The sequence below is a fragment of the Alexandromys fortis genome, unplaced genomic scaffold (genome assembly GCF_014885135.2).
Source record: "Alexandromys fortis isolate MF-2015 unplaced genomic scaffold, M_Fortis_MF-2015_v1.1 scaffold_147, whole genome shotgun sequence".
NCBI lineage: Eukaryota > Metazoa > Chordata > Mammalia > Rodentia > Cricetidae > Alexandromys > Alexandromys fortis.
This window is the reverse complement of record NW_026068029.1, coordinates 548,083-562,540: the sequence shown is the minus strand read 5'-3', so window position 1 is coordinate 562,540 and position 14,458 is coordinate 548,083. Positions and strand designations below refer to the sequence as shown.

General features: G+C 39.9%; 1 protein-coding gene across 11 annotated transcripts in view; it reads left to right on the top strand.

The window, feature by feature from the left end:
* The window catches only part of Adgrg2 (adhesion G protein-coupled receptor G2), a 122,615-nt gene that overhangs the window by 103,704 nt on the left and 4,453 nt on the right, over window positions 1-14,458 (top strand). For all 11 annotated transcript variants that reach the window (XM_050164363.1, XM_050164362.1, XM_050164370.1 and 8 more), the window contains 10 exons: window positions 434-577; window positions 1,169-1,291; window positions 1,978-2,023; window positions 2,136-2,239; window positions 3,111-3,232; window positions 4,796-5,064; window positions 8,208-8,307; window positions 9,094-9,377; window positions 12,150-12,251; window positions 13,259-13,411. In XM_050164363.1, coding sequence (XP_050020320.1) covers window positions 434-577; window positions 1,169-1,291; window positions 1,978-2,023; window positions 2,136-2,239; window positions 3,111-3,232; window positions 4,796-5,064; window positions 8,208-8,307; window positions 9,094-9,377; window positions 12,150-12,251; window positions 13,259-13,411 — 1,447 coding nt within the window. The remainder of the gene's footprint in view (window positions 1-433; window positions 578-1,168; window positions 1,292-1,977; window positions 2,024-2,135; window positions 2,240-3,110; window positions 3,233-4,795; window positions 5,065-8,207; window positions 8,308-9,093; window positions 9,378-12,149; window positions 12,252-13,258; window positions 13,412-14,458) is intronic.

The following is a 14,458-nucleotide window of genomic DNA, read 5'->3' as shown; positions in this document are numbered from 1 at the left end:
ATTCAATCTCCAGCATTCAAACAAATATATAATTTGCATAGAGGGTCCTGTGCCTGTGTTAACCCTTTAATATCTGGATAGTGGAAAGTGGGTGGGTGGTGTTTGATATGTTGGTCTGTGGAAGGATGGCAAGGAATGGTATCTTCATGAAATTTCATGGAGGAATACTGGGAAGTTGGGGGACCTAGGCATGAAGATGAATTTCAACATATTTAGGAAGTTTTATAACTACACTGCTCTATGTAGCGGTGCTGAAAAGCAATCCTGCTTCTAGTGCTTTCTATCCACCCTTTATAGGGACTGGGATCAAGGGACACTAAAGTCAGATCACAGACCAAGCTCCTTCAGGCCCCTCCCTCCCTTCATACTGAGTTGTGGTTTTGATCACCTTATTGTACCAACTCACTTTTATTATCTCTTACTTGATCTCCAGGTTTCTCTGGAAACCCAGGTTCCTGAGAATAGTATTGGTGCCATTACTCTCCCTTCGTCACTGATGAGTAATTTGCCAACTAATGATGTAGAACTGGCTTCCAGGGTTCAGTTCAATTTCTTTGAAACCCCTGCCCTGTTTCAGGTAAAGTTGCTGCTTACTGGTCTTGATTTGGCTTTGGGTTGGAGATCAGTGATTTAATTCTGTTTAATCATCACATGTTCTTGAGCCTGCTACAAATCAAAGGAAGTGTTGAAACTCTCTAGTTAATTCTTATCTACAGACTAATGTTCCTTACAAAATCACATCCATGGTACTTCCAAATGGTCAAGCATCTACCTTAAGAGCTCACAAGTGTTGTCTCTAAGCCCTACCTTGGTGGGAAGGAACCTTTTCCTACCTCCACTTTACAGATGAGGTAATGGAGGCACAGGAAGGTTCAGTAGCTTGCTCAGGGACACAAGATTTAAATAATTAATGTTATTTATTCCCTGAAAAAGCCATGAGGTCCTGTTGTGTCAGCTGTGCACATCAATTCAGTATTTAGAGCACTGAGGTGGAATAAGCCCCACTTCTAATTGCTGTTTCCTGGGAAAGTTACTTTGCTACATCACAGTTTTAAACCTCCGTTGTGAATAATGTGAATTCAAACAGCCCTTAGTGTCCTTCTAGCCCTAAAAGACCCTCATCATATTCCATTCCCGTTGTCATCTTGCTGATTCTTTGTTGTGCTAGGACCCCTCCCTGGAGAACCTCTCTCTGATCAGCTACGTCATATCATCAAGTGTTGCAAACGTGACTATCAAGAACTTAACAAGAAACGTGACAGTCATGCTGAAGCACACCAACCCAAGTCAGGTGAGGAGAGGCTTGTCTGGTTTATTCCCTGACCAAGGACACGTTATATTGACTATGCCTACTGGGCGTGATTTGAGACAGAAGATGTGTATAAGACAATTGCTTGTTGCTCTACAGAATTTTGACTTTGGGAATCATTGCATCCTGGAGCCTGTAGTTTCTGAGGTAGGCAAAGCAAAGACAAGCTCTTAGCCACTGCTGAATTACACTATAGGCAGAGCTATGGCTACAAATCTGACTCTCACCTCCAGATATCTTGTCTCATACTGAACTTCAGCTACAACTTCTCCTCAGAGTGTTGTTGTCTTCAGAACTACAACATCAATGTAATCTGAGAGTTGACTAGACTTGCAAAAGCTCAGGTCCCACTCCAGACCTACTGAGCTGAATGTATTCCCTGTCCCATTAGCTGGGGATTTAACTCATACCCTCACTATCTAAGCAAGTAATCTATAACCAACCAGAGTGATATCACATTTCTTTAAACAAATCCCTCAGGTGATTTCTATACATGATTGATATTTTAAGAAGCACTGACCTATATGGGGGTCATTTACTTCTGAGAATCACATATGATAAGTCTCCAAAAATCAAGCAGAAGATTATAAAATTAAAAACAGCATTGATTCTCCTAATTCTTTTCAGTTCAGTAAATTAATTACCCATGATTTATCTTTCTGCTACAGGATGACTTAACTGTGAAATGTGTCTTCTGGGACTTGGGCAGAAATGGTAGGTTCCAATTTAAACCCTTTTAAGGTCTTAAGTGAGTGAGTGGGGAAGTTGGTAAGCCACCGTGTTATGGCCTTGCTGATGGGACAGATACTGCTCTTGATGCCAACAGGTGGCAGAGGAGGTTGGTCATCTGATGGCTGCTCCATCAAAGACAAGAAGCTGAATGAAACCGTCTGTACCTGTAGTCATCTTACAAGTTTTGGCATCTTAATGGTAACATACCCATGTTCCATGGCCTTAGATTCTGGGTCTGAGGGATATCTGGGCATTATATCAGAATATCTACTCTTCTTGATGACTAGAAAGATAACCAGAAAGCATAATATTGTGGAATAGTTATATACCAGTGAAACTACTCTTTTAATAACCAAATGCATCTCAAGATTAATGTTGTAATGTAGAATAATATTGTATTCTACATTACAAAATATATTCTACATTACAAAATATATATTATATTTTTACATTTACATTTTCTCCTTTAAGTAGTAAGGGATTCTCATTAGAATGGAAAATACAAATCATTTAGCTTTCAATGCACTTAAATGTTTATAATATAATACACTTTGACATAATTATTATTGTTATTGTAATTATTATGTGCATGCTAGGCAAGTGCTCTTCCACTTAGTCACACCCCCATCCTTAAATGATTTCATTTAATCTTCCCAGCATTCCTTAAACATAGGTTGGTTTTTTTGCAATTAGAATTAAGACTTGTGGTAATTGTTCATAGCCATAGGACTAAGAAATGTAAGAGCCAGGAGCCAAATGTCAGTCTTTAGGCTCCTAATGCAGGGCTTCCCCCAGTGCACTACGGTACAGTGATTAAGTATATGAGCTTTGGATCAGGCAGACCTGAGTCTGAATTCTGATTCCTCCACTTCCTAGCTACTACCTTGGGTAGGTTACTGGAACTCCCTATGTCCTTATTTGTACCTGATGAAAGTGATTGTGCCTATCTCATGTGTTGCTTGAACAGACTATGAGACTATTAATGGAAACAGCATATTCAACAAACATAATAACAAGTCTTATGTATTTAAAATGGATTGGTCACTGAATGCAATATTTTATTTCCCAGGACCTATCTCGGACATCCTTACCACCAAGTCAAATGATGGCGCTGACATTTATCACATATATTGGCTGTGGGCTTTCATCAATTTTTCTGTCAGTTACTCTCATAACCTACATAGCCTTTGAGTGAGTATCTATAACATGAATTTGGTTTATAAGATGCAGCTCTCACCTTTATCACCAAATTGTATTACTTATAAACCCTTTCTTCAGCCTTCCCTGTCCTTTATATCCACATAGTATAATATCTGGGTATGAAATTCTATGTGAGTTTTTGGTTTATATGCTTCTGCCTTCCACAAGTTTGTGAGCTCACTAAGGGCTGTGTCATGACAATCCTTGTACCCAGCATGGGTGCCTGGTATGTCATGAGCATTCAGTGGAGGAAGAGAGAGAGAGAGAGAGAGAGAGAGAGAGAGAGAGAGAGAGAGAGAGAGAGAGAGGAGGTTACAATCTGAAAGAGATCATAGTACAATGTAAGCAAAAAAAATTCACAAATTAAGTTTATAAATAACACTGATCAAATGTGAAAGATTAATTTTATTAACTGGTATAGGAATTAAGAATATGAGTATAAAACATAACTGAAAAAAAATCAGTGAGTGTGGCTTTGTAAGTGAAAACAAGGAATGGCTCCAAATAACATCACCGCACCAGAAGGAGTCGTCCTCTCATCACTTTTTAGGAGGAAATCTTAAAAGGTCAATTTGCTACATTCCCTGTGTCGTTATGTTTAGCTATAGTTCAAACTCTTTTTCCATGATCTCAATTTAAGTCCTAGTGTAAGATGATATAGCAATCTGACATTTTGAAGATCTGAATGTGGCAGCCTATCATGAGAACTACTAGAGGTTGTTCAGGTGAAGCGAGGTGACCTCTCAGTAGTGGTGATTACATGCTATTTAGAAGTGGGGGTCTACAGTCAGCGTGTCAAAGATCCTTTAGAAGTCGAGACCTATTTGCTGTATGGTTGTCACATTAGCTGTTTTTCCTATTGCTGTGTTTGAACAGCTGACAAAGGCCAACTTCAGGAAAAGTTTATTTGGCTCCTACTTTGAAGGTTCTGTCCATCATGATAGGGATGTGGGGTTATCACAGCAGCAGGAACTGAGAGTGTTGAATGCCGGTGCTGAGACCACGTTCTCCTTTTTATTCAGTCTAAGGTCCAACTCATTCAATAGTGGCGCCCACATTCAATATGGAGTTTCCCACCTTAGCTAGCCTACTCCCACCCTCATGGCTGCATCCAGAGACTTGTCTTTTTGGTGATTTTAGAGTCTTTTTTTTTTTCAATTTGACAATCAATATTAATTATCACAGTTCTTCAATTTATATTTGATCATTGTTTTGTTGTTGTTGGGCCTTTGGTTTCTTTGTTTTTTGAGACAGAGTTTCTCTGTGTAGCCATGACTGTCCTGGAACTTGCTCTATAGACCAGGCTGGTCTCGAACTCAGAAATTCGTCTGCCTCTGCCTCCTGAGGGGTGGGATTAAAGATGTGTGCCACCACCACCCAAATGTTGTTGATTTTAATGTCCCCTGAACACTCACCCATTCTGAGAAGAAATCTGTGCATATCAGTATATACTGACGAATAAATAATTTAAAACTCTGAGACAGCCTGAGGAATGTTCTTACACAAAGTTTGCCAGACTATAATGCTAATTCTTTTCTTGTCCTCTCATTTTAGAAAGATCCGGAGGGATTACCCTTCCAAAATCCTCATCCAACTGTGTGCTGCCCTGCTTCTGCTCAACCTGGTCTTCCTACTAGATTCCTGGATTGCTCTGTATAATACCCGAGGTTTCTGCATCTCTGTGGCTGTATTTCTTCACTATTTCCTCTTGGTCTCCTTCACATGGATGGGCTTAGAAGCATTCCACATGTACCTGGCACTTGTCAAGGTGTTTAATACTTACATCCGAAAGTACATCCTTAAATTCTGCATTGTTGGCTGGGGTATGTATAAATTTGCTTGTGTGTTGCCTGGACTTCTCTAGTGTTCTGACTTGTACCCATGTAGGGATTTGTTGAATGAGCTTCCTCTTGGCACCTTTCTAAAGCAGCTTTGGACTCCATGTGTGCTACACTGTCTCCAGAAAATCTTGTTGCATGAGCAACCAGATCATTTCCAAAACTCTCCATTTCTACTTTACATTAAGTTCATGACTCAAGGTGGCACTTTTCAGTGAGCTAGTTTCTGGTATCTTCCTCAGAAAACACTAAACTGATACCTCTTCCCCCTGTGAGCCCTGTAGATAATTTACAGAGATATAGTACACTATCATTTTGATGTAGTATCACATCGATCACTTCATTGAAGACAAACCAATGAGACTCGCAAGGCCGTTATAGGCAGCACCCCGGTGAAGACCCTGGGTCTAGGTGGTGGTGTGGCATAGCCTCACTTTGCAAGGCTAGAAAACAGCCCAGCCTTGTTCTCTCATTCCTTGCGCATATCATTTCCACTGGATTCCAACCATCAACCCTCCCGCATTCCCGCATCCCCTTGTCTTCTTCAGTCTACACAGTCCCTCCTTCATAGCAGGACTACAAGCTTTTCACTATGTGTCACCATGACTGTCACTATATCTTTGTGAAGAATAACAGAGCACACCGTTTCCCTCACTTGTCGCAGAAAGTCACAGCTCCAGGCATAAGGGCAGGAATTTTATCTTCTTTAGAGAAAGCTAAAATGTCAGGTGCCCTTGTCAAGAACAAGCTCCTCTACTTCCACTACTTATGTATGACTTTGACACTGAGAATCTAACACAGGGCCACGAGCATGCTAGGTAAGCACTCCACCAATGATTTACAGCTCCGTTCTCCAGTATTCTAGCCTTTGAAAGTTTCTTACTCATGAAACCATCATGTCAGTATCGTTAGAGATATAACTGAATTAAAATAAAAAATACATTTGATTGTATCAGGCACCCCAGCCAATCGATAAAAGGAGTTGTTGTTGTTGTTGTATTTATCAGAGCAGTGAAGCTGACTGGTTCATCTTTGTGTAGCATGGGGCTGGTGAGTGATGGTATGGAGGTTTGCAAGGCAACTTGTCCCTAGCTGAAAGCCATTTTAAACTGTCACAAGCCCTCGTGTGTCTCTTTTTAACAGAACTACTCATGGACCCTTGAGAAAGCCAACATAGTAGCAGTCACCAACTCTAAGTTAGTGAAGACAGATTTTTCTTTTATTTTTTTAAGTTGTTTTTATTGAGCTATATATTTTTCTCTGCTCCTCTTTCCTTTATCTCCCCTCCCTTTAAACCCTCTCCCATGCTCCCCATGCTCCCAATTTATTCAGGAGATCTTGTCTTTTTCTACTTTCCATGCATATTAGATCCATGTATGTCTCTCTTAGGGTCCTCGTTGTTGTCTAGGTTCTCTGGGGTTGTGAATTGTAGGCTGGTTTTTCTTTGCTTTATGTCTATAAGTTACTTATGAGTGAGTACATATTATATTTATCTTTCTGGGTCTGGGTTACCTCATTCAATATGATTTTTTCCTAGATTCATCCATTTGCCTGCAAATTTCAAGATGTCATTTTTTTTCTGCTGTGTAGTACTCCACTGTGCAAATGTACCACATTTTTCTTATCCATTCTTTGATTGAGGGGCATTTAGGTTGTTTTCAGGTTCTGGCTATGACAAATAATGCTTCTATGAACATAGTTTAGCACATGTCCTCGTGGTATGATTAAGCATCCTTTGGGTATTGCTGGGTCTTGAGGTAGGTTGTTTCCTAATTTTCTGAGAAATCCTCATACTGATATCCAAAGAGGCTGTACCAGTTTTAACTCCTACCAGTGATGGAGAAGTGTTCCCTTTATCCCACATCCTCTCCAGCATAAGTTGTCATCAGTGTTTTTGATCTTGGCCATTCTTACAGGTGTAAGATGGAATCTCAGAATTGTTTTGATTTGCATTTCTCTGATGGCTAAGGATGCTGAACATTTCCTGAAGTGCCTTTCAGTCATTTTAGAGTCCTCTGTTGAGAGTTCTCTGTTTATGTCTGTACCCCATTTTTTATTGGATTATTTGTTCTTTTGATGACAAATTTCTTGAGTTCCTTGTATATTTTGGAGAACAGACCTCTGATGTGGGGTGGGTAAAGATCTTTTCCCATTCTGTAGGCTGCCGTTTTGTCTTGTTGGCCATGTCCTTTGCTTTACAAAAGCTTTTCAGTTTCAGGAGGTCCCATTTATTACTTGTTTCTCTCAGTGTCTGTGCTGTTGGAGTTATATTTAGGAAGTGGTCTCCTGTGCCAATGCATTCAAGTGTACTTCCCACTTTCTGTTCTATAAGTTTTAGTGTGGTTGGTTTTATGTTGAGGTCTTTGATCCATTTGGAGTTGAGTTTTGTGCTTAGTGATAGATATGGATCTATTTCCATTCTTCTACGTGTTGACATCCAGTTATGCCAGCACCATTTGTTGAAGATGCTTTCTTTCTTCCATTTTATATTTTTTGCTTCTTTGTTAAAAATCAGGTGTTTGTAGATGTGTGGATTGATATCCAGGTCTTCAATTTGGTTCCATTGGTGGTTCTCCTGTCTGTTTTTATGTCAATACCAGGCTGTTTTCAGTACTGTAGCTCTGTAGTAGAGTTTGAAGTCAGGGATTGTGATGCCTCTAAAAGTTCCTTTATTGTACAGGATTGTTTTGGCTATCCTGAGTTTTTTGTTTTTCTATATGAAGTTGAGTATTGTTCTTTCGAGGTCTGTGAAGAATTTTGCTGGGATTTTGGTGGGCATTGCGTTGAAGGAAGGTGTCTCTATAGTTATTTATAAACTCCAGTTGATGAAAACTCTGCCTCAAGATGGCTCTGCATTTGGGGCAGGGAAAGTGAGTGGAGGACCTTGCAGGAAGTTTTTAGGTGAGTAGCACCATAGTGGAGCAAATTACTTTGCTTATAGCCAAAATTTAGTTCTGTCTGCCAATGAGGGTAGAAGCAACCGTTCATGTGGCAAAATGAAAAGAAAATTTGATGAATACCTAACCAGTGTTTGTCATGCCACCTGAAGGAAAATAGAATGGCCTCCAGTCTTTCTTCTTACCTCTTTGGTTGTCAGAACTATGTGACTGATGTTTCTCATGTTCCAGGGATACCAGCTGTGATTGTGGCCATCGTCCTGACTATATCCCCAGATAATTATGGGATTGGATCTTATGGGAAATTCCCCAATGGCTCACCAGATGACTTGTAAGTATAAATTCATCCTAGGAATGTCCAGGGAACTAGAAAATTAAATTCTCTAAGAAAATGGAGAATCTAATCAGTCTGTTGGCTGTATCTATCATCTTAATAAAATCTAAAATCATTTTTAACTAGAGCCTTCATCATCATGTGTAATGAGATTGGCTAGTTGAAAATGCCACACTACTACTTAAGTAATGAATTAGGAGAAATTATTCTGAGAGTATACAAATTAGGCAGAAGTATATTAAGACACTTAACATCTGATAAAAATGAAATGCTCACGATGTTATATTAATAAGGACAAGCAGACTTGGATAACTAGAGCTTACACAGTTCTGAATGCTTTAAAATAGTCTCAAAATATTATTTTTAAGATTTACTTTTATTTATGTGTATGTGTGTGTCCACACACATCTGTATGTGTCTGTGGAAGCTAGAAGAGGGTGTCAGATCCCTTGGAGCTGAAGTTAACGGTATTGGGAACTGAGCTTCCGAGTTGCAGGTATTGGGAACGGAGTCTGGGCCTTCTGGAAAAGCACCAGTTACTCTTAAGCAGTGAGCCATCTCTCTAGGCCCTAAACCACTCTTCATTACCAAGTATCCCAAGATAAACTTCACATTCTGTTCCCTGGAGCTATAAATGATGGCGGAGAAAAGCAGTTTATCATTTTTTTGAATTTTGTATTTGAAGACAAAGGTTTTCAAGCAAACATTATAGATTCCAATGCAGCACATGGAGCAAGCATGTTTCCATCATTATGTTTTCCTCCTCTCCTCTCCCCCATCCAGTTGCTGGATCAACAGCAATGCGGTGTTCTATATCACAGTTGTGGGCTATTTCTGTGTGATATTCTTACTGAACATCAGCATGTTCATTGTCGTCTTGGTTCAGCTCTGTCGAATTAAAAGGAAGAAGCAATTGGGAGCGCAACGCAAAACTAGTATTCAAGACCTCAGGAGTATTGCTGGCCTCACATTTTTGCTGGGAATTACTTGGGGTTTTGCCTTCTTTGCCTGGGGACCAGTAAATGTCACCTTCATGTATCTCTTTGCCATCTTTAATACCTTACAAGGTAAGCACTACAACTTTAAATATGAACTCCAAGAGCCCAGTGGAAAATAAAAAAATAAATATCCCTTCGAAGGCTATTTAGTGCCTGAAGATGAACTCCTTGCAGAACCAATTTATGGCTGAGAACAGGAGTTTCGGGGTTCTTAGAAGAAAGGCATTTTACTAATTTTGAGAAATGGTGAGTGTTTCTTTGATCCATCTTCCTCTCCCTGGAGAAACTATACTGAGGGAATCTGCCAGGAAGTCTTTCAGAGAGAGCCAATTACTCTTCCTTTTCTTGATTTCTTCCTTTTTATTTTTTTTAAATTAATTTGTGAAAGCAGAACTCGCACACAGGAAAAGCCGAGATAGCATGTCATTACAAGAGTTCACCACGTGGACCTAGGGCTTAGGTTTGAGGGTTTGACTGGAAACATAAAGGTGGTAAGTGGGACCTGGACTGGTGGTGGTGCACACCTTTAATCCCAGCACTCAGGAGGCAGAGGCAGGTGGATCTCTGGGAGTTCAAGACCAGCCTGGTTTACAGAATGAGTTCCATGATTGCCTGGGGTGTACACACAGAAACCCTGTCTCGAAAAGAACCAACCCCCCCAAAAAAAAAACAAAAAGGGAGGTAAATGGGGGAGGTAATAAACCCAGATACCACGTCAGTACAAAAATTCACCACTGGGTCCTAGGGCTCAGGTTTGGTGCTTCAGTTGGAAACATAAAATGATAAGCAGAAAGATATAAACAAACCAACGTGACCATGATCTTGGCCGTGGGCTAATCCCTAGCAGTTGCCACGCTGCCTTGGGGAGGACTTGAAGGGTCCCCTTGACTTCTGAGCTTCCCACACAGTAATAAAGCCCAGCCTCTCCGACTTGGGGACCCTAGCAGTTGTAGCCTTTAGAAAAGCAAATGGGTAATTTCTTTTGCATCAGTGGTCTTGTCAGCTGTTAATTTTTAATGGAAGTGCTTTGGCATTAAAAGCTCAGCAGGCTAATGGGTTTACATTACAAAAACAATAAAGAATTGTCCCTTGGCTTCCTCTTATTCCAGCTCCTTCCCATTCCATTCTTCTCTGCTTGTTTTCATGTTGCTTTTGGCTCCCATACTGCCCTCCTGCGACCCCATCAGACAACAGATAATTTTGCCAGTTTTCAAAGAAATCCCTCCCAGAAGTATATAGTTCTAATACCTAACTTGGCCATAGGTTCTTATTTTATTTGAAGAAAGGCACACAGATATACATACATACATACATACACAGAGAGAGGGAGACAGTGAGAGAGCCATATATGATATATGACTGGTATTTTTATTTACAACATACCAGTCCCCAAATTAGTATATCCAGGTGTTGTGCTATGAAGTATTAAATATAAAACAAAACAGGAAAATTCTATCGAGGGTTTTTGTTTTGATTTGGGGGTTTTTGATGGGGACTGTTAAGGTAAATTGTTGTTAGGTACACTTGGTGGCCTGGAATTCACCAGACTGGCCACACACAGTGATCCTTCTACCTCTGCTCGTCCAGTGCTGGAATTAGATAAGCATGTGCCCCCACAATCGGTTGAAGAAAGGTTTTATATACTAACAATGGGATACGAAAAGTAGTAGATATTTTAAGAGAGAAATATGTGATATGCAAATTCACATTCATCATTAACATGAACTTTATGTGCCTGCCTTCATGTGGTTTAATAATCTAGCAAATGTGCCTCTTTTTCTCCATTTCGCCAAAATATCTTATTAGAACATAAATGGCTAGAATTAATTTGCTGCTTCTATGAAAGGGAGCTAAGGCCTAGTTTGACAGTACTTGTGAGTTGACTGGAGGTGAGCTGTGTATATGTTTCTTTTTGTTTTGACTGCTGCACATCTCCATGCATGGCTCTCACACGCACGTTGTTTCTCCCTTCATGCACCCAAGAGAGTCCCCCAGGGTAACATTAGGCAAAGGTGTGTGGTGTCCACCAACTCTTGGGACTCTCTCATATGTACCCCAATTAGAAGCAGATTTGGTGTTTTTAAACGAATATTTTAAAAGTAGGTGAGTGTTGGGGGGGGGTGAGAAGGTTCAGAACTCATCCACACATTCCACAAATATTTTACTAGCAAAATCTTTGGGGGTCTTGGCAGAGATAGCGTTGAGTAAGGATCCCTGGGCCATATAACTGAGGACTATGGTAGGTAGGAAGCAAGTCCCAAAGCCTGTTCAAACCTGTAGCTAGCTTTTTATGCTGGAATATCAGGGGAAATTTTCCTTGAGCCTTGAGGGGAGACAGGAAGATAGTAGATAAGTAACTCCAAACATTCTGCAAGCTTGGTGCTCAGAGAAGAAGGCCCAAAGGACCCAAGCAAGGGACCTTGCATAGGGAAGAGACACATGAGACTGGGGATGAGATGACATTGGACAGAACATGGAACTAGATTGCAAGTCAAGAGGATTCTAGAAATGGGAGCTGAGGTCTCAGCTAGGATCCTGGCTTCTACTACCAGGACAGAAAAGGATGAGGGCAAGACCTGGGAAAAGAGCTGGTGCATTTAGCTGTGGAAATGCAGTTCCTCGTATAAGTACTCTATCTTGCAAAGATCTTTGTTTAAAGCTTTGGATTGAAGACATTTTATTCTTCAATTTTATTTACAAGAAGAAGAAATTTTATTTACAAAATTTCACTTTGTCCACAACTGCCAAACTCTTCCTCTTTTGTGCAGAGTAGACTCCCAAGATGTAGCTTTTATCTGGAATTCACTGAAGAATGGTTTGGATGTCCCTCTCTCCCTTTAGGGTTCTTCATATTCATCTTTTACTGCGCAGCAAAAGACAATGTCAGGAAGCAATGGAGGCGGTATGTTTGTTGTGGAAAATTACGGCTGGCTGAAAATTCTGGTAAAGATTTGGCTTTGTTTTTCTTCTCTGAAATCTCAAGAAAATAAAATAAATGTATACACTAAGATGAACACAGTCATTGCCAGGTTGTTGGATCTGGAAAGCAGGGAGACACAACCTGCACAGCAGAAATGGCTATTCATTGATTAGTAAGGGGTTAAAAACAGAAGAAGAAAAAAGAGAATTCTTCCTACCTGGGAATTTTGGGATTTTGTGAGCCATAGAGTTAGTGGACCAACTGCATGAAGCAACAGTGAAATTTTTAGAGTTTGTTTCCTATTGAGCTCATGTTTTTCATTTCCCAAAGTGATTTTGAATATTTTCCTTCACAACGTGTTAAGGCTTGACTCACTCTTCCCCACAGGTCCAGGTTGTCAGTGGCTTCGTCTGTTAACTGGCCAGACTTTGTATATAAGCTTTGGCATGTATTTGGTTATTTTGAAGTTCTTTTCACATATTCCTGGTTGGCTAGTAGAGCAAATAGCGCATTTCCTTTCTCTTTCTTCTTCTTCTTCTTTTTTTTTTTTAAAAAAAAAGAAGAATAAAGACTTGTTTGTCAAGCTAGCTTCCTTCAGCATGAATACTGCCCTTCAGTACCTGATGGGTACTGGGGTCTGCATTTAGAAAACGGCAGTGTGTGTAGATCAGTCATCGTATGGATTCAAGAACAATTACCACAGCAGAGATGATTTATGGTCTTGTGAGGGCAGAGAGAGAGAGAGAGGCTCTGGTTACTTGTTATTTCAGTGGCTATTTCCAGATGATCCTGTTAGCCCAGCCTTTAGTTCCGGGAGGACACAGGTTCCTTTTAATGAGGCAGTTATTTGAAAGGTAAACATGTGGAGGTGAAGGTACCTTTTATAACACCAGCTCGTAAAATGTCTGAGTTCTCTATGAGCTCTTGAAGTGAGAATTCAATTGCTAGAACTTGTTACACTGTGACCTGTCTCTTGCATTTGAGCTTCAACATACTGCCCTGTTTTTCTGTAATGCTTATTCTGCTGTAGACTGGAGTAAAACTGCTACTAATGGTTTAAAGAAGCAGACTGTAAACCAAGGAGTATCCAGCTCTTCAAATTCCTTACAGTCAAGCTGTAACTCCACTAACTCCACCACACTACTAGTGAATAATGATTGCTCAGTGCACGCAAGCGGGAATGGTATGTATGTCTGTCTCAATTTAGTGTTTCTCAAGCCAGTGGGTTGTTTTTTTGTTTTTTGAAGTAGTTCTTTTTTGGAAAACAAACTGAATGAGTACACTTATGACTAGTGGATCAAAATGGAGTTTTTTTCCATATAAGCCAGGACATTTATAAATCCAAATTTATTTATTTTGAAGCTAATACAAGAATGACTTTTTAAAGAAGATTTAGAAATCTTTCTAAAAGTTTCCCTTACTGGGAATTGACCATAACCTGAATCCTATTCAAATCCTAATTTAAATATTGCCCAAAGACTTCAGTGCTGCAGGAGTTCTGTAAGAGCAGTACCTAAATTACCAAGCGATATGATTTTTAAAAATCACATCTATTAATCACGCAGATCCTTAGCACTTTGAAACCTTCCTTTTTTTTTTTTGCTTTTTATGTTTGTTAATCCTTTCCAACAAAGTGACTGCCTTATGACAGCACCCAAGTCCCCATGAATATATCAAATGCTGGAAGATGAACTGTGAGCAATATTGGTCACTATCTGTGTCACCCAGATAGGAACAGATTATTACAGTTAATGCTTCTTTCACTCATTAAGTCCAAAATTTCTAGCTAAAACTTCATTACATTTTCTTTTTCTCCAAGACTGGGCTGTTCATTACTCATAAAGCTTATCATGCTTATTTTTTCTTTCTTCTGCTTCTTAATATAGCTTTTGCATTTTTATTAAACACTTATGATATGCCAGTATATTTTATCCTTCCAGTGGAAGTCGCCCTTTAGCCATTGTTTGAAGACATTAGTTCTTTCGATTACTAATTCAAATCAGTTTGTGAGTAGATTCATGTCTGTACCAAATAGTTTTTTAGTCTCATAAAGATGAGGGATTCTGATAGTTTGATTTTTAAAAAGTATAACTGAGGGTTGGCTGGGGAGATGACTCACCGGGTGCTGCACAAGGGTGAGGACCAGACCCCTAGAACACATTCAAAAGCCCGGTGGGTGTGGTAGCCCTGCTGGAATCCTAGAACACAAGAGGCAGATGGAGACTGGAAA